The 20307-nt window shown below is 36.7% G+C and overlaps 1 protein-coding gene across 5 annotated transcripts in view; it reads right to left on the minus strand.

The window, feature by feature from the left end:
* Positions 1–2159: 2159 nt before the first annotated feature.
* Positions 2160–20307, minus strand: part of LOC132274801 (polycomb group protein EMBRYONIC FLOWER 2-like) — a 35880-nt gene continuing 17732 nt past the window's right edge. For 3 of the 5 annotated variants that reach the window (XM_059776134.1, XM_059776132.1, XM_059776137.1), the window contains 11 exons: positions 12983–13035; positions 12823–12876; positions 12678–12737; positions 9786–9832; positions 9560–9681; positions 8922–9108; positions 8045–8093; positions 6516–6599; positions 5348–5427; positions 4714–4803; positions 2160–2484 (listed from right to left, as the gene is read on the minus strand). In XM_059776134.1, coding sequence (XP_059632117.1) covers positions 2361–2484; positions 4714–4803; positions 5348–5427; positions 6516–6599; positions 8045–8093; positions 8922–9108; positions 9560–9681; positions 9786–9832; positions 12678–12737; positions 12823–12876; positions 12983–13035 — 950 coding nt within the window. In that variant the 3' untranslated portion in view covers positions 2160–2360. Of the gene's footprint in view, positions 2485–4713; positions 4824–5347; positions 5428–6515; positions 6600–8044; positions 8094–8921; positions 9109–9559; positions 9682–9785; positions 9833–12677; positions 12738–12822; positions 12877–12982; positions 13036–20307 lie in introns of all 5 variants that reach the window. The other 2 variants (XM_059776135.1, XM_059776133.1) reach the window with 2 other exon arrangements.

The following is a 20307-nucleotide window of genomic DNA, read 5'->3' on the forward strand; positions in this document are numbered from 1 at the left end:
TTATTGGGCCTCTCTTAAAGTCCATGATTTTCAACCCGATATACTAGCAGCCCATTAACCGTAAGTTGTAAAATATTTATTTACATATATATTAGAGAAGTGATACAAAACAGAAGTTTCAACTTTGATTAATTGTTTTATGTGAATGATCCCATGGTATCAGTCCCTATTCATATAAAATTAGTTCTTGTTTTTTTTTTTTTTTTTTTTTTTTTTTTTTTTTTTTTTTAAGTAAATAGTGCATGCGGGATCCAAACATGGGTCTCTATCACCATTGAAGTGGATCAACCACTCATTCAGTCGAAATTTAGCCCAGTTTGGTTGGAAAGAAATGAAGGGGATATGATTTTTGTGTTTGGTATAAAACTTTGGAAGGAAAAGAAAGAAAATTGAAGGATTTGGAGGAATACATCAACACTTAATGAGTTGATTTTGTTATATTCTCTCGGGGGTGGTGAAATAGAAGGAGAGATTAGCAATTTTAATAAAATTTATTAATACAAAATTTATCTTTATTTTTATAATAGGCAAAATTTATGAAAAATGATATTGGAGACGAGAAATGAGTCACTAGTAAGATAACAACTAATCTAATATTAAATAATATTATTATAAAGGGGCGTTTTTTAATTTTAAAATAATAATTATAGTTTTTAATTTAATATTAACAAGTTTTAATTTGATATTTCACAACCTATTTAATAGGTCGATTACGAGTTTGGAGGTAACTTGATAAGTTTTGTTAGTTTATGATATTTTTTAATTTTATTGGGAGTTTTATACACGATTTAGAAAGTAGAGGGGACTTTTATGATTTTAACCCCAATTTATATTTGAAATTTTAAAAATTGAGTTCAGAGTAATGACCAAATTAGGATCATCTAAGTTAAAACTCCTGGATTCTCCACATAATTCTCCACATAATGACATATGCCATTTAAGATAAAAATAACTTGAGCTAATTTAATAAAAAGTTAGAAACTGCTCCTTTTAAAGTAAAAGCTTTAGGATATCTTAACAACGTTAACGTCGCACTCTCTCTCCTCTTTTCACTCTATCTCTCCTCTTTTCCGAGAAAAAAGATCGCTCTCTTTTCCGAAAAAAAAAAGATCACTATGTGATTTGATTAAAAGAACTTGAACAATAAGTTTTCAATTTAATAGTATATAGTGCCAGATTAAATGATTTTTTTGTGAAATTTGAGTTTTGAGGGATTAAATGATTTTTTTGTGAAATTTGAGTTTTGAGCATAGTTTGCTATGACCGTGATGATATTAACATAAATGAGACGTTCTTCATTAATTAGAACTAAATCTTTTGTTTGTAAAACTGAATGCATTTTTATGCATATTCAGATTCATATTTAAATTGAAGTGTAAATGGTTGACTAGAAAGACATGCAATTAAGTGTAAATGTCACCTATGTAATATTAATTCAGCAATCAATAGTTCTTAGAGTGTGTTCTGCTACATAGAGTTCGAACCTAAAAATTGGAATTGATAAAATTTGAGAAAATTTTAGTTCAATTTTTTTAGTTATTTTTCTCAAATTCCACCAATTCAATTTCACTTCCAATGTTTCACTTCTATGCAACCGAACACACCCTTAAGCATATCATACCAAGCCTATCAGAAAATAAAGAGAGTTATCAGTTTGTGAGAATAATTGAGAAGAGGGAGGGAACCATCTTATTCCGGAGAAGAGGAGAGAGAGAACATCGTTAAGATTTTTTTTTATCTTAAAACATTGTTAAATTAGCTTAAGTGATTTAACATAGGCTATTTATTAAATTAGCTGAAGTTGTTTAACATAGGTGGTTTAACATAGGCCGCAGATATATCCAGAGTTTTACTAATTAAAAAAAAAAAGAAGAAGATATATCCGGAGTTTTAAGTTAGATGATCCAAGTCCGATCCAAGACTATGCAATATTGTTTTGAAATTAAGTTTTTACTATAATTTTTTTTTGAAGAAACTATCAATCAATTTTCTAAAAGAAAAATGTGCAATTTTTAACGAGTTAAAATATTTGCCCTAAACACATCCGAGATAAGTTCCGTAACAGCTTGATCAGTTGTACATGTACATGTACCATAGCCCATTGCAACATAGCGATTAAAATGAATGTCTGGCACTTAAATGAGGGCGAACAGATCAAGTACACAATTCTTACTGCCATAAATAAGAACAAAAAGAAATCTATACAGGCTATGCCTCGGACATACAAAAGTTGAATGGAGTTGAACATAGTACAACAAAATGCTACAAATTTGGTGATAGAGGTCCCTAAATTAATCAGGAAGCTTATTCTCATCACCGTCAATGTATTTCCCTACACCGATATATAGATCATCACAGCTTTAGCTTCTAGTAGCATCCATGTTATCACTCTGGCACTTTTCAAGCACTATATTACAATTGTTCATGGTTCGAGCGTCAAGAAGACCATGATTCCACAGTTTAATCATAAATAATCTCCAACACCTGCCACAACCATACAAGAACATTAATAATTCAGAGCATATTATATATATAGAAAATTTTGCCCAGAGCTTGCATGATGGAACCACATAAATAAGAAATAGAATCTAGTATTTATGTGAAATAGTTATATTTTACTAATAATAACACAATAGCAACATTCAGAAGTGGCAATTTTGCATGATTTGAGTCACTAAATGACCCAAACCGAGAGATAAATGCCTATACCAGAGAGCTTGATATTATCTATTACAAGTTCTGTTTGATTCTTCAAAGTGCCGGGCGTCTAAAAGCAACCTGTAAGTTTGTGATGATATAAAGAACTGATGCTTCATATTGACGAGGATCCAAGTTATATGCAAATGGCATGATGTGGATTGTTAGCATGAAGTACGGAATGCAAAACAAGAACGGCATAGGCATACCAAGAGATACCTAATAGTACACAGTATGTCCATTACTGTTAGATGTATAAAATAGGACCATAAAACAACGTTTAGAGTAAGTCAAGCCATTATATAAGTTCACTGAAATGGATCAAGCTGTGATGGCAAGACTGTTGACATCCATGATATACCTTAACAATGACAAGATTAGATACTCAAGCTCACAAAGGCAAGTGACTGAATGCATTGCTTGTGAAATATAGTCAAGAATATAAGCAAAAAATGTGCTTCTGGTGTGAAGATCATCATGTTCCAAATGAGAAAAAAGGAAAGGTGTGTTGCAATGAGTGCATGTTAACTTGCTAATCTGCAAGTTAAATGAGCTCCCGTGGAGTTTTACAAGTGATGATGCACAACTTATATCGGCCAAAGTTCATTAAACAAGGTGTGAAGCAAAATCTCCACGGGAGCTGCATGGTTATAAGGCTGTAAATTTTCTTCTTCTTCTTCTTCTTCTTCTTCTTCTTCTTCTTCTGCTTCTTCTTCCCCTTCCTTTTTCTTCTTCTTTTCCCCCTTCCTTTTTCTGTTTCGTTTTAGGGGGGAAGGGAAGAGGAAGTTCGGGGGTTGTGGATGTCTGGTATTCTGTCTATCAGCCAAAGCGAGTTGGATTCCTCAGTTTAGCTCTTTTAATGGTTTTTTTTTTTTTTTTTTTAAACAGTAAGACACACTACTGTCTGAGTGGGGACTTGAACCCTCAACCTCGAGAAAGTCTACAATAACCCGGGGCTACCGTACCCCCGGGGCCTCTTAGCGGTTGAATCATCCATCAGGTGGGTCCCACAACCACATCCAATGGCTTGGAACCTCTGAGGTATTGTAGACTTTCACCTCAACCTCCCATGTGCGAGAAGGAGACACCAGTTGGCTCAATAACAAATTTCTTCCCCTAGAAATCATATACTGGGCAGAAATTTAATATGCTCAATGAAAATATCGACAATGGGCAGCAAAGAAACAACAAATTTCATCATGTAAGCTAAAGTATAGATGACCAGTTAGATGAGTGAAGATTTTAAGAAAAAGACGATTAGTCCATTCAACAAATAACCTCAGGTAGTCCACTAGGTAACAAAGGAGTGTTCAATAAGATTGATTGGCATGTCTAGATAAGACTGAAAGATGATAGCAACAAGTCAAAGTTTATTGATTTATTAAATCAAATGCCTAATAAATTTTAAATATGGTACAACCTTCAATTTAAGGACAGTGATAAAGGCAATTTTCTATCTTCTCATGAAAAATAACATTGTTTAGTTGGAGTTAGAGTGGTCCAGACTCAAGTTTGCAGGGCACAATAAAAGTCTAATCACATCCCCTGTCAGTGTTTTATTAAGTTCCATGAAAGCAAATAACTCATTTGTGTATAGATCTCATTCACAGTTAAATGGTTTTTTTTTTTTCATAATTTATTTAAAAAGGTAATCGTCAGATTAGGGAGGCTCGTCAGGCGTTAATGGGCTTGCAGATTAACACCTTGCAACAAATTTTCAATTGCTCTTTGTTCTACACCATTTCAAGAGATGCATATACAAAAGTGTGTCCAGATCAGCAGCACATGTACCGGAGAAATTGGCAAGTTGTACTCACCTAAACTTGCATTAATGAATCAAGTTTTAGAAGAGGAGTTGAACCAAAACATACATACTTTAATATGTCATTAGTGAACATGCACATATGAAGACAGGCAAATGCTAAGCAAAAGCACCGGGGGAAGAACAATTACAGAAAAGGATAGGTTAGAAGTGTCCAATGCCACAACTTAAAGACAAGGAGGAGAGAAAGCTACCAAAGCAGGGCCGGTGTGCGGACAAGATCTTGTCCATGCAAGTTTGAAAATGCCTCGCATGCCCAAGGAATATGGCCATCTGCCAGCACCCTACCATCATGACGAATAAACTGTCAAAATCGGTGTTTAAACATCACAACAGCCAAAGCAGCCCTAAAAATGCTAAATAATGGAGTATATGAACAAAAAACGCAGCATTGCAAACATCACAATCAAAACCAGGCCTTAAAAATGCCAAAAAAAATAATAAATAAAAAAAAGAGTATACATGTTAGAAATGCAGAATTGGGCACAAGACACACTAATTATGTCAATTGTAGAGATCCGCCAAAAGAACCCATAATCTCATAAAAACATGCTAATTGCATATCCCAACCAATAGACACAGTCAGATTCCACACAATCATATATATATATATATATATAACGTGCAAGAATATAGAGCATTTTCCATTTCTTGGAGGTTCATGAAGCTATGTAACTGGATGGCCTCTGATATCATGCTCGTCAAGCATTAGTCATCATTATATGCTTTGGAGTACGCATGTGCATGAGAGAGAGACACACAGACAGAGACTAAAAAAGGAGTGAGATAACAAAAACAATCCAAAAGGAAGTGGAGGAACTTTATTACCGTTGCTTCCTCACAAAAGAGTTCCAGAGATGCATCATTTGCTTCTCATCTTTGGTGACATCCACAAAATCATCAAGCATCTGCAACGCATCAGTGTGTCAATGTTGATATTTTCATGAGGACTAAGATCAGAATATCTTGATATAGGATGCAGGACAAAGGAGGACTTAAACCACACTGCCAAATCAGACATCTATTTAAGAGTTTCTGCAATTAAACCTCAAGCTGAGGCCCAAGGAGAATACCTTAAGGCACAACCTGGGGCTTAAGTAACCTAGTGTGATGCTCTCATTAGATCGTCACTTTGCACGTCAGACTTCCAAGATAGTAAATTTGCAACCTTATAGGTCAATCATATAAAATCAATGATGAACTAACAGTTCAAATTGAGTTATCTCCGGATTTTATTGCCTTAAAATTCATTATTACTTTAAAATAACAAAAGAAAACAATAAGAAAAACCAAAGCAAGCCTTATTGCATCTAATTCCGATTGCTTTTATGAATTGAAGTGTGATCCATAAGGGTTTGAACTGATTACATGACTGTCTCACCTACCACCAACCCATTGGTAAATGTGCCAGATTCATAGGAGGAGCATTGCTGGCCAAAAAGTGTGGCTTGCCATTAACCTCTTTCTAGAACCAAAACTATTGGTTATGTAGTGCAAACTCATTAAGATCCTCTTAAATTACATCAATAAAATTCCAAGGACTTCACAACAATAATTTATTGACAAATTTATTACTTCTACCCTCCCAAAGGATCAAATTGAGGAACCAACAATGTGCTGTCAAACTGCAAATGACACAAATAATAAATAGAAACTTCTTAACTATTACTTTGCATTTGATAGGATATTGAAGAAAATTACATGATTTAATTACCTTAACTTTTTCTAATTATTTTTCTTATTAAACCTAAAGATTCTAAAAAGTAGTCAAAAATGACGTACCAATAAGCCTCAGAAATTATGCTTCTGAACATTAACCAACTGGTCAATCATTACATGTTCAGATACTCATTTACAATGCAGAATGGGATCAAAATTCCAACAGACATACCAATAAATGCACTGGACTACACATATACTTTAGTAAACGGTTGCTATACACATGAAAGAATACAAAATTAAAAACAAAAATAGTGCATATAATCATCAAACATACCCTGCGATCTTCAAAATCTGCAACATCATCATCAACTTCATCCTCACTATCCCGATCTGACAATACTTGCTCCAATCCCATCGGCTTCGATCACAAGAAAAATGTCAATCTCAGATATGTGGATGTATGATTCCCAGAATTGTTATTATTAAATGTTGTGATTGAAAAATTGGAACTGTTAAATAGGAATATTCTATTTTTGCAAATGTTGATGAATGATGTGACTGGCCGAAAACATCAAGCAAGAAACATCAACAAGTGAAACAGAAACAACAGAAACTGAATAATGACAGCAAGAGCAGAATGTGAAACATAAACTTTTTGTGCTTTCATTGAGAAAAAGAAACTTTTAGTATTTTTGGTGTTTTGATTTTGTTTTTTTCTCTCTTTTGGAGTCTTAACATCAGTTTTAATAACCCAGTCAATTTTCTGTTCTGCATTAATTATACTAAGCAAAGAGAGCACCAAGGGGCCCAAAGAAACATTGAAGACATTTTCCACAATAATCAAGCCCCATTACAAAGTTTACTTCAAATGTTATAGACCACAACTTTAATAAAACTACTATCTATAACCCAGAACATTTATCTAAAAAAATTCAAAAAGCATGTGTAGATAGAAGCATGTTATATATAAAGTATACATAGAAGCATGTGTAGTCCACCCAGACAGAGTTAGACTCCACATTGCTATCCCGATTGCTGGGTGAAAGGGTGGAACAGCCCCAACCAACAGACAAACAAACTATGCTAGAAAAATGGAAAAGAAAGGGAAAAATTAAAGCAAAATATTTCTGCTGGAAAAGTTTGGATCAGACTTGTGAACGTCTCAATGTTTTATTTATAAGCAAATGTCACTATGCTATGATATTTCAGCACATTCCTACTCAATATTTGGCATTTTACTTTCTGTTTTCCACCCCCATTGTGGATCTTGTTCAGTTTGCTTTATATTTCCCTTTCTTTCTTTCTTTCTTTTTGGGGGTGTGGGTGGGGTTGATTTGGGCTCATCCGGGCTGGTTTTCTAATTTATATTCCGTTTCTCTTCCCTCAGAAGGATTCGTCATCAACTTCTCTACATTATTTACTTAACTACATCCCTTTTCTCAATCCAACACATTTCCTCGCAACCTGAAATTCTCAAACTAATTCTAGATGTATGTTTCCAAGATATTAATTGTTTGCGTCAAATTCCGAACAATTAACCATAAATATCCATGTATTTCTAAAAAGTTCTCGATCCCCCCTCCCTTCAACACACACACAAACACGCATACTTGAAAAAAGAAAAAAAAAAAAAAGATTAGAAACTACCCCAAGAACTATGCAAGAAAAACATAAGCATTACCAAAAATAGAAAATGTGATAGTGGTACAATGCTAGAAATGCGAGAGAAATTGTCAAAATAAGTACTTCTACAAGAAAATAGCTACTGGCTTATGTATGTGAACCCGGAAATTAGGCAGATATTCACAATAAACAGAGATGAGGGCAAAAAAAATCATAAATCAGGTATCGAGGACTTAACACCTGAGCTCTGTGTGAGTGAAAGAACTGGCGCTTCTGCAGGAGGGCCCGGCTGAAAGGGAGAGAAAAAAAGAAGCAAGATCAGATCCAAACTCATGCAACTAAATACATGACTTGTTAAAAATAATAGTTATTTAGAAAGATACAAAATGTCTGGACCTAAAACCTGACTCAAACCCAGAAGATTTAATTAAAATGATAGTAAACTACCACCTAAAGCCTTGAAAAAGGTGGCATGTCTTGGAAAGATGAAAAGATGGGTCAAAACTATTCCTTCAAAAAGTTAAAAAGTTTGTGCCCTTGCAATATCTACTGGAAATAAGCAGTCATAGATGTCATAGAAAGTCCTGAATCGAGTTTGTAATGTCATAGAAAGTCCTGAATTGAGTTCGTTTACAAGGCTTTAGTCCAAACGTAAGTGCTGCTGCATACCCATTATGATTTGACATAACGCAGCAATTTATGTTCAAGGTGGAACCAGTTGAGACACTGCTTCGCAAGCTCTGAAAGTCATATGATAAAAATCATCTAATCTTGAGGGTTCCACGTTATCATAATGTGGCAATTGGTCAAAACAAGTGTTCCAAAGGTCAAACCACACAGCCTTTCCGTACATTACCAAGCATGTCTAGGTGATTGCCACTACTTGCATGTACTTAGACAGCCTGGCAGAACGCTGCAAACCATGTAGGGCCTAGTGTAGGAGGCAGGCAGTACGGTGTACACTAGGTGATGCTTTAACTATGACTAGTTAACTATTCTAGCATATAATTCTTCATCTTTTCTTAACAACATACTAAAATTTCTGCAAAATTAATGCAAAGACGATAAAAGTAAATAAATAAAATCAATAAATAAAACAGACAGATCGGTGACATACTTTCTAGGGTCTGAACGTTCGATAGATAACTTCCTTGTCTTTGCAAATTGTAGCATGGCAGGAGGTGCAAGGTTGCTTCCAGGTACTGATTGAACGCATTCAGGATCTACAAATGATTGAGCTGTAGCAGTTGAAACCCCTGTGACATTTGGGCTGGATGCATCACAGTCCATAAACTCTGCGACACCTGGAATAGCATCATGCAAATCATTCCCACTAAAAAAACAACTGTATCACCTACTATGGAATTACTAGCCGGAGACTCAAGACTGACTGTTCAATAATTTAAAAATGAGCATAAGAAATACTACTACAGATATCATAACTACTTATCCTTTTTTCTTTTGAGCTAAAAAGAATCATCATCCAAACAAATGTTAGTAGCCATCATTCTGGAGAGTCTTTATAGGACACAAAAAGTTACAACAAATGAGTTCAATCATATGTCCTTCCAATATCAGCCTACTTCTACCATGAAGTGCATTAAATCACTCAGTTAGAAGTATCACATGGGCATATTTTGCACAAAGTAATAACAATTAGTTCTCCAATTCTAAAAATAATTGAGTCAAAAAACAATAGAGAGAGAGAGAGAGAGAGAGAGAGAGAGAGAGAGAGAGAGACAAAAGAAACAGTACCATCAGTCTTGTCCTGAAGGTCATCGATTGCTGTAGGGAAGTCTGAATCCAAGACGAGTGGTCGCACATGCTTTGCATTTTGAATTAGGTTACTCAGTTTTCTACGTCTTGGCGGCTTTGAACTGTACATATATTGTGTTCACAAACTTCAGTGGGCATTCATATTGAAGTGACATCAGACTCAAAGGAACTATTTGATTCTAAACCAAGAAAAATAATAACTTACCAAAAGAAAAATGTTTGTTGCTTAGGATCAACACCATCTGCAACAATCTAACCACACAGCAAAAGAAAAATCAGACATGTAACATAAAAAAGAAATGCATTTTCATCTCATACCACTTCGAAAAATTTGTATATATTGGTTTGCACCTTGCACATGTCAATGCATCAAGGAAAAGACATGAAGCACCAGTTAGCAGTTGAAAAAATGGCAATTTTTCCCATATCAAGGTTAGTGTGCAAGATGACAAAGGTTATTAGCATAAGCTACCCATAGCATTTTACAACTTTATGTCATATAACTGGAGGACATTGGACGACAATTAAATGAGGGTACGGAATCTAAAAGGAAAATATGAGATTGCAGGAATGATGCGTTGGAATGGAAATCAATATTTTTATCTACCCAATTATCAAATTAGGATGTGTTGTTGAAGGAAATCCCATTCCTTCAAGAAAGTAATTTCCCCCAAAGAGTGGATACTTATTCCCAGCAGGTTAATTCCATTGTCAATCTATGTGAGAATTAGGCATGTCAACAAGACGGGTTTGGGATGGGGCACCATATCCCAAACCCGGCCCACAAAGAAAATCAAATTCCCAAACCAGCTCCATTTCAGGGCTGGGGACCATTCAGGTGTCCCATTATGAATAATTCAAATTTTAACATAGAAAAATTAAATATAAAAAAAAAAAGACTTAATAATTATAATAACAAATTTAGTTAACTTTGTAGTTACTAATCTAAAATAGCACTAAAAACAATGAAAAGAACAAAATCTCAATAAAATATAAATATGTTTTTATATATAGCTTTAAACTAAATGGGCTAGGCCAAGGCAGCGGAGGCCACAAATTTCAACTATTATTCCTAAACCTGTCCCTACTTTAATTAAAATTTATAACATGTCCAAACCCATTCCATTAGGGGCTTGGCAGCACGGGATAGAATTGCAAACCCTAGTGAGAACCAAAGCATGAATACAAGAACAAGACAATCTATAACCATTTCTCATAACTATTTAATAGTTAACTAAAGAATTAAAAAAATAATTTTATTATCCAAAACTCACGAGAAAATATAAATACTGCTGACAAAACTTAAATTACTATAACTATACAAGTGAAGTTTCAGTCTTAACAATGATCATCATTACCCTTGTCTTCCTTCCATATAGCTGTGATACGTGAATTCTTTTTTTCTTTTTTCTTTTTTCCCATTCTTTTCTATTAAAAAGTTATTTCTCCTATTATATTTAACTTTTCAAAAATCATTTCTAATAACTTCATCAGTTCATCCCATGTTAGTTTTGGTCAACCTCTCAAAATCTTAACAATGACAATTAGTATTAAAAATACTGTCATTGTTATAAAAAATATATATCAATAATTTATCAACAAACCAAACAAAACCACTTATCAAAAAAAAAAAATTTAGAATTGAAAATTCATATTATTAATTTAGAATTGAAAATTCATATTATTCCATCTTTCCAGTTTTCAAGCTCCCTCTTATCCATGGAAAACGGTTTGGCATTCGAAGGCTCCTCTTAGGGTCGCGTTTTTTGTGTGGACTGCTGCTTGGGGCAAGATCCTGACTCTGGACAATTTGAGGAAGAGGGGACAGGTCATTGTTAATCGGTGTTGTCTATGTATGACCGATGGAGAGTGTGTGGACCACCTTCTCTTGCACTGCCCAGTGGCCTATGACTGTTGGAGTCTTATGTTGGGTCTTTTTGGTGTTCAGTGGGTTATGCCTCGGACCTCTCGAGGTCTTATCGATATTTGGAGGGGGCAGATGGTGGGGCCTCGAGTTCGTGACTTTTGGAGGGCAACTCCGCTATGCATTTGGTGGTGTTTATGGAAAGAGCGCAATAGAAGATCCTTTGCTAGGGAGGAATTACCCATTGGGGTTCTTAAGTATTCTATTATTTGTTCTCTTTTTAGTTGGGGCATGGGGAGAGATTGTTCTTCCGTTGAGGAGCTTTTGGTTTTTTTGGGGTCTTTGGATCCCTAGGCTTTTTTGGTTTGTGTTCATGGTTCTTGTACAGCTCTTGGGATGCGTTCCCCTTTTGAACGCCTTCTAATACACTTTTATTTATCAAAAAAAAAAAAATTATATCAGTGAAATTTACTAAAATCTAACTCAAATCCATATTTAACCATCAAATTTAGCAAGCTTAGACCTATGAAAGTTTGAATTTTGGTCCGATTATAATTGATTATACGATGACAGTGACTTGGTTTCGTAATCTTACCTTACCCCAGTCGAATAAGAGTTCAACTCAAATCATAGTCCAACTCAATGAAACCCTAGGAAAATATTATATTTAAATGAATAAAAAGTAAATAATTATCCTTTAATGTTAATTGAATCGTCAATGAATTGAACAGCCAAATTACCAAAAGAAAACAATTTTAATTCATAAATCATTATCGAACTAAAATTGGATCAATCTTGTTTTTAGGACAATTCTTAATGTGTCCAAATGCTCGACTATAGTGAATAGCAAAAACCTTTTCTTGTTTTGGTGGTTAGACTTGTATATTACACTACTAGGCATCCCAGCCCTAGTAATGGATTTTCATTCCCCGTCTCTCATTCCTGTCATCTACACAGAGCCTCGTGCTGCATGAATAACAGCAAATTTGCACTGTGCTGTGGTTTCTTCATCAAGAATATATGCAAAATTCACAGGAAAGTGTATTTGTAAAGTAAATTAAGAAATTAGTATCTAGATGCATATACATACATATAATGTGTGAACATGTGTGTTTATACATATATTTATCTTCATGGAAGTACTTCTCAATATGAAGTACAAACATTCAGGAGTAGACAAATCAAATACTATTAATCTTCCATAGTGTTTCAGGGTGGAAATAGTGTTCTAACCTCATATCTCCATATATCAGTTTTTACAGATACATTCACCGCTTGATACTCTTCATTTACCTACACAATAGTAACAAGGTAAATAGCTAAGATTCAAAAGAACAAAATGATCAAATGCCATTACAGATTCCTGAAGTTTACCAACCCAATACTCAAAGTTGAAAAGATCATGTGATGCGGACAAGTGATGTCTCAGACCCTACAACGAATTAAGTTTTTCTAGTAAGTGTGACAACAAAGCTATATATGATCAGTTATTTTTCATTCAGAAAAAAATAAGTAATTATACTTGGCATCATGTTTACCTTAAAGCTTGAACATTTTACCAAGCAGAATGGACAGGAGAAATCTTCAGTCACTGCATGTTAAAAGTACATATCAGGTTCATACACCAACCTTCAAGTAATGATTGCCATGTTTTTTTTTCTTTTTTTTTTTTTTTATTATTACTTTTCTTCTTCTTTGGATGGAAAGGACAGGGGGAGCTGCAAATATACTTTTTACTACTAATAACTAACAAAATCAAAAGAAAACGCTGGTTTCTGAAAACCGTTACCATACAAGACGCAAAACATCTATTATATCAAACAACTAGGGTTTCGAGGTATAAGAAGAAAAAAATATCTACAGTTTACAATCAGGTAGGAAAAAAAAAAATCACTATCAATTATTAAAGAAATAGTCACAACAAAAGTAATTTAAAATGGACAGGTGATACGCATAGAGTAGAAGTGATTTTAGATAAGCATGCATGACAAAGCACCAAGCAAACATCGAGCTTCATACAGTTTAGACACTGACACCAAGGTCTGTCCAAATATTAAAATCACTTTTTTATTTTTGCAAGTATCGAAGCAAAAATGTCTAAAGGTTTCAATTACCAGTAGGTCTTCATGTACCTTGTGTCCATACCATTGACTTCTGTATCTGTCCTAAGTAAACAAATTTAGAACAGGTAAAGATCCTAGGCTAGAAGCTTCCAGGAGTGCAGCCATTGATTTTAGGTTAGATGTTCACTATAAAATGGGGGGGGGGGGGGGGGGGTGTGTTTGTGGGGGTTGGGGGGTGGGCAAACTTTAGAATTTGCAGTCCTAATCATAATCAGTTACAGCTGAAATAAGTTCTCATTGAACATGTTTCCAACTGATACTTAGAAGGAAACCATGCCTTCTGCCATATGGCATAATTGTGGATACATCGATATGATACAAAATAGATGCCCGAATACAACAGATTCAGGAAAGGAGAAAAAAAAAAACAGTGACATAGATTTTATATGCTCTGATAGCAATTGTAAACCCAAGTTATAATAGGTGTTATGGGTTCATTAAGACCTAGAGGGAGTTTGAATAGGTCCTATCCATACTTTGATAAATATTTGCTTGATTTTAGCCTTAACCAATATCATCAACCAATTAATTAATCATGCTCATGTGAATAATCAAACAATCCAAACCATAAAGCAGTAAGCAGTGTAAATCATGGACACAGAGATTTACGTGAAAAAAACCTAAAGGGAAAAACCACGAGGCAGCCACAAGGAAAGAATCCTTTATACTCTAGGAGAGTACAACCCGAGATATTGACCCCTAACAATGATCAACGTTACCTTTGATCCAAACTCACGTCAGGCACTCCACCTAAGTTTTGCTACCATCGGTCAACGTATCCGTTACCTAACACGATTCACTCTTCTTATAGTGATTGTTTGCCGTCTCACGAACCAACTATTCATGGATGGATGTTGTGGTTAATCATCTTCACAGATTTTTCTTGATTTAAACAATCAATCACACGATAACAATATACGGTTTTGTATTTAGTTCTAACTGTACGATATAAAGAACTCTCAATCTCTCATATGTGGTGCAGCTAACAGTAGTACACATATTTATAGTGTTGGAATGATTGGATATTAGTTAGAAACGTTTTGGGTGAGTTTTGGAGGGTTTAGAGACCACCCGGACTTGGAAACGCGTGTTTTACTGACTTTAGGCAACAATCGATTGATCCAAGCCAAGCTCGATCTATCCAAACAACTTATGCATGATCCTCGCACCACTCATTTAGAGACCGTGCATGATCTATCACGGACATTTGCTTCTGGAGGCTTTTACAGATGCAGGTTGTGTAGGCTCGGTTGATGATGAGACTTTCCTGATTTCACGAAGGGCATGCAAGAAACAATCAGTACTGGCTAGGTCCAATGCTGAACTAGAATACGGGGTTAAGGTTATGGGGCATGCAAACTCATGTGGATTCAGACCTTGATGAGAGATTTGGGTATTATGAATGATGGAACTATGAGACTTTATTGTAACAACAAAGCAACCATTGATACTACGCATAACCCAGTCCAACATGATAGAACAAAGCATATTGAGATTGACGTACACTTCATCAAGGAGAAGTTAAATAATGGAGTGATTTGCATGCCCTTCGTGAAATCAAAACAGCTAGCTGATGTGTACACTAAAGGATTTGAGTTGCAATGCCTTCCACTCTATTGTAGGCAAGTTGGGAATGATAGATATCTATGCACCAACTTGAGGGGGAGTGTTGGAATATGTGGAAATATTTGTGTAGTGATCATAATTAGCGAGAGCTTACCACGTGGAATAATATTGTAAATCTCACTTTTAGAGATGTCAAGACATTCTACATCCCTTCTTTACTTCTTTTTCCCTTCTCATTCCTTCTCTTCCCTCTTCAAAACCTAATTCGCCCTGGACCTAAATTGCAACTCCAACAATGTGATTTATTTTAAAAGATCAAAGTGGCTTCCTTATCCCACATAGTTATAGAATGTATGGTTTTCTAAGTGAAGATTAAGATTACTAGGGTTCGTTAACCTTGATAAGTTCTTTTCATGTGCCAAACAAGGAAACATTTCAAAAAGAAAAAGATCATAAAAACAGGGAAGAAAATCATCCAAAGGAAAATGTCAAAAACAAAGAGAAAAGATGAAAAACAGTAACCAAAACAACCAAAAATGAGGATCAAAATGCAAAAGGTAATATATATATATAATACAGCAGATCATGCCAAATATTCTAAAAGGTAGAGGTGATCTATAGTTTTAAAATCTTAAGTTCACAATTCAAATCTTATTATTTCGAAAAGAATTGCTATGCTGAATCTCATATTTAAGGAATCTTATGCTTCGTTTGGTTGGAGGGATGGAAAAATTGATGGAAGGGAGCGGGGAAGGGATGGATGAGGCATCCCTAGAGAAGGGAAGGTGCCTCCCTCATTTTTTGTTTGGTTGGATGCAATAGATAGTAGAAATGATGGATGTGGTGACATTTTTTTGTTTGGTTGGAAGGAAGAGAAAAAGAGTTTTTAAATTGTTTTTATTAATATACACTCATTATATAAAATTATAAAAATATATCCATTCCAAATTATGCAAAAAAAAGGTTAAAAAGGAAAATTAAAAAGTTGTTGGTTATTATCCTAAAGTCCTACTTTCTCTCTCCTCCTCCCTACAATTTTAGGCAGATAGAAAATTACAAAGGAAGGATGAAGCATCCCTCCATGCTTCCTCCCTCTTTTCCATTCCCTTCAACCAAACACACAAAATTTCTTTAATCCTCCCTCCCATCCATCCCTCCTCAATCCTTCCCTCCAACCAAACATAGCATTAAAGTATCTATGCAAATCAAAAGGGAATCACGCAACCCAAAACTTGGAAACAACTTGTGTGATTCCGTCAAGCCCGATAACCAAAAAGAACTCTTTTTATCCAAAATAAAGCCTCCTAAGGGTATTAGGGTTTTAAAATATTATTCTTTGCCTCTTTGTTATGCCAATAGAAATCTTTAGGATTATTTTTAAAAGAGAAACAATTTCATCTTTCTCTCTTCACAAACATCCAAGCATAAGATTGCAGTGTAGCGACCTTACCTCATCTCAACTTCCATGGTGAAATCAAAAGTTGTTCCATAGGCGGCGACTCGGTCTTTAGGGTTGATCATCAAAGCATCAAGGAACGTGAATTTGTTTTGCGGTCATGTCTAGTAGGTCGTTTTGACAGAGATGTGGGGTGTATTGAAGGGATTGAGGCGTGGGCTACGAAAGCTTGGAAGGTTTCAAGCGGCGTAAAAGTTTCTTCCCTTCCCGACGATCTTTTTCTGTTCGGGTTTCCGTCGAAGCAAGAGGCTTTAAGGGTATTGGATGAAGGAAGGAAAAGATGGGGTGAAGCATTGTTATCCATCAACATCTGGTATTTCGCGGTTAGATGTTCTGCAATGAAAGATCGCAGTATACGGAGGGTGATGTTATTTGGCTTGCCCCTTCACTTGTGGTGCCATAAGTTATTTGAAGCAATCGAAAATCTATGTGGTGGATTTAGAGGTGTTGAGGCTGATGTTTCGGCGAGTGGAGAGAGAATCCTTCTCTTTGTTTCCGCCGGAAAAAAGATGCCGGAGTACGTCTTTGTTGAGGATCAAAGAGTGGCCTTTAAGGTCAATTTGATTGAGGAAGTCACACCTCATATCCTCCTGATGTCTCACTATGAAGGTGGGGAGAGTTCCTACTTCCCGCGTGCTGCAACGATCATCAAAGGGGGTCGCCGGAATTTACAGTTCCGTCAGGGCTTCAAAGGAAACAGCCGATTGCATGCCCACGCGCCTGAAGCGAGTAGAAAGAGCAGATCCAGGAGTCGTGTTAATCATGTCCTCGATCATCGCCCACCATCTCGATTTGCCCGTTTCAAAAATCACCAAACACATGGCAAAGATCGTGGCATTAATGGAGCCACTCATGCAATAGCCACTAATGGGCCTAAGTATGGCCCTGTTACACGTTCTGGGCCTTTTTTGTTTAATGGGCTAACTAACAGCTTTCAGAAAATTAAAAGGGCCGTTAATTGGGAACTAGCAACCAGCTATCAATTTCAATCCTGAATGAGAAGCCGAGCTCTCTTATTTTTGCAAAGCCCAAGCGTAATGGGCAACACTTAAGCAATTCAATGACTAAGGTTACCGGGGGGGGCGCATCTCTTTTCTTAAATCAAAGCCCAACCCACCTCACTCTCATGTTATAAGTACTTCGCATAGTCCACACTTAAATGGATACCCCGGAACTGTCTGGAACTCGCCGGAAAAGAGGAGATGGATGAATCTCTCTGCTGCAGAGGCTAGTGTAAGACCTGTTGACGAGGGGTTTCGTCATTCTCAGTGTTGCGCTGACTTTTCTTCTACATCCTGTTCTGTTAATCCACAGCTGAAAGGAAGCACTAGACCTCCATCTCAGGGCCATTTTCCTGGAGTTCGGTGGTCAAGAAAAGAAAAGCAGAAGTGGGTAACTAACGGTTCGGGTATGTCTTCAGATTTTCGGAGCCCCTCTACTGATCCACCCTCTTCTTCTACCCCTTCCTGTGAGGTGATGAGGGGTGATGCAGATGTTACGGAGAAGATGGACGGGTTGCCACTTTTGAACTCTGAACATAATGATGGGATAAATGGTAAGGAAGATTGTAAGATTGATCCTCCTGGATAGTTGGTTACTGTTGGCAGTGCAGATGATCTGTCTAAAGGAGTAACAGTCTGTATGGGAAGAGATTTGCAGTTTAAGCTATCCAATGACGAGGTTGTGGCTCTGTTCAAAGAGTTACGTTTGAATGTTGCGTTGAAAGGTCTTAAATGTATGCCTTCTGCAACGGATGAGGAGAATGAGGTTGGTAGTATTGTTGGATTCGGTGATTATGTTACAGATTCAGGTTCTGGTTATGAGTATGATAGAAAGACTGAAGAGGAGGTGGCTGATGACTTGGGATCTATCCAACAGGTCTGCTTTTCTGAGCTTCAACCTTGGCTAAAGGATGACTCAAACATATCAGTGGTGGAACCCCTGGCAGTGGTGAGACCTGATGATGAGGTTACTGATTTGGGGAGGGATTGGGTGGTTGATAACATTGGAACTACTAATGAGTTGTTGAGAGTTTCTTCAGAAGGTAATAATGCTCAGACTTTATCTCTTCTTCGAGCAATTGTGACTGGAACTGAGATAGCAGTCACTAATGAAGTTATAAACACTAAGCCCATATCGTCTTGGAAAGGGATTCACGAGATTAAGAATCTCATCTCTGATGTCAATTACGACAAGAAGAAAGGCATGGTGATGGAAAGGGGCAGGACTAGGAGTAGGAGTTTGAAGAAAGGGGGAGGGGAGTTAATCTCAACTGGTTTTTAATAAAGCTACGAATCATTACATGGAATGTTCGTGGTCTCAATGACCCGAATAAAAGGAGAGTGGTGAAGGTAGCTTTAAGGAAATGGGGGGCCCAAGTTGTTTGTTTGCAAGAAACCAAGATGGCATCCATTACAGACGGAGTGGTTAGAAGTTTGTGGGGAGGAAGGTTTGTGGAATGGGAGGCCTTGGATGCTACAGGTTCTTCGGGTGGTATTTTAGTTATGCGGAATAGCAGGTGGTTGTCCAGAATGAATGTGTGGAAGGGGAGATTTTCTGTTTCCTGTGAGTTTAAGATGGAAGAGGATAATTTCAGATGGGTTTTTTCTGGGGCCTATGGACCGGTCGATGATGCTGAGAGATCTATTTTTTGGGAGGAACTAAGCCACGTTCAAGGACTATGCTCTTTACCATGGTGTTTGGGTGGGGATTTCAATTCAGTCAGGTTCCCGTCAGAGAGGTCTACTTGGGGAAGAAGGTCCATAGACATGGATCAGTTTTCCAACTTCATTGATGAGCACTTTCTCATTGATCTACCAATGGAAGGTGCAACCTATACCTGGTCTAATGGTAGAGACCCAGTTACTCTCTCAAGATTGGACAGATTTTTTATCTCTGGGGAGTGGGAAGAAAAATTCCCAGATATTGTTCAGGCGGTCTTAGAAAGGGTTACCCCTGATCATGTTCCTTTAGTTTTGGATTGTGGGGGTTTGTTTTCTAGAAAAACCCCATTCCGTTTCGAGAATATGTGGCTGAGAGTGGAGGACTTTCAAGGACAGTTCGTTCTTGGTGGGAGGGAGCGATCGTTACAAGTGCGCCCAGCTTCATATTAACACAGAAATTAAGAGCTCTCAAACTCGCTCTTAAGCAGTGGAATAAGGATGTCTTTGAGAATCTTGAATAGAGGAAGAATAGAGTCTTTACTGATTTTTCTGAGATTGATCGGCTTGAGGAGGCGGGTGGGAATATGGAGTCTCTTTCTACTAGGGGAGCTTCCTGTCAGGCATTTCTTACTGAGATTGCTTGTATGGAGGAGATTTCGTGGCGACAAAAATCCCGGGCTCTTTGGTTGAAAGAGAGAGATCGTAATACAAAATTTTTCCACAGATTTGCTAATGCTCACAGAAGAAGCAATCATATAGGACGTCGACGGGTTGAAGGCATGGAGTTGTGGAAGGAGGAAGAGGTGTGCAGCGGGATCGTTTCTTTTTATCAGAAGCTCTACACAGAACCTTTAGGTGGGAGACCTAAGCTTGATGGTCTTCCTTTTGAGGCTATTTCTGTACTGGAGAGTGATGGGTTAGAGCTTCCTTTTACTGAAGAAAAAGTTCTTCAGGCCTTATCCAATTGTAATGGGGATAAAGCCCTGGGGCCAAACGGGTTCACTATGCGCTTTTTGATGGAAAGTTGGGCAGTTGTGAGAAATGAAGTGATGAGT

This window comes from Cornus florida, unplaced genomic scaffold, assembly GCF_030987335.1.
Source record: "Cornus florida cultivar Cherokee Brave unplaced genomic scaffold, ASM3098733v1 CherokeeBrave_3.0.0_Hap2_Chr09, whole genome shotgun sequence".
Taxonomy (NCBI): Eukaryota; Viridiplantae; Streptophyta; class Magnoliopsida; order Cornales; family Cornaceae; genus Cornus; species Cornus florida.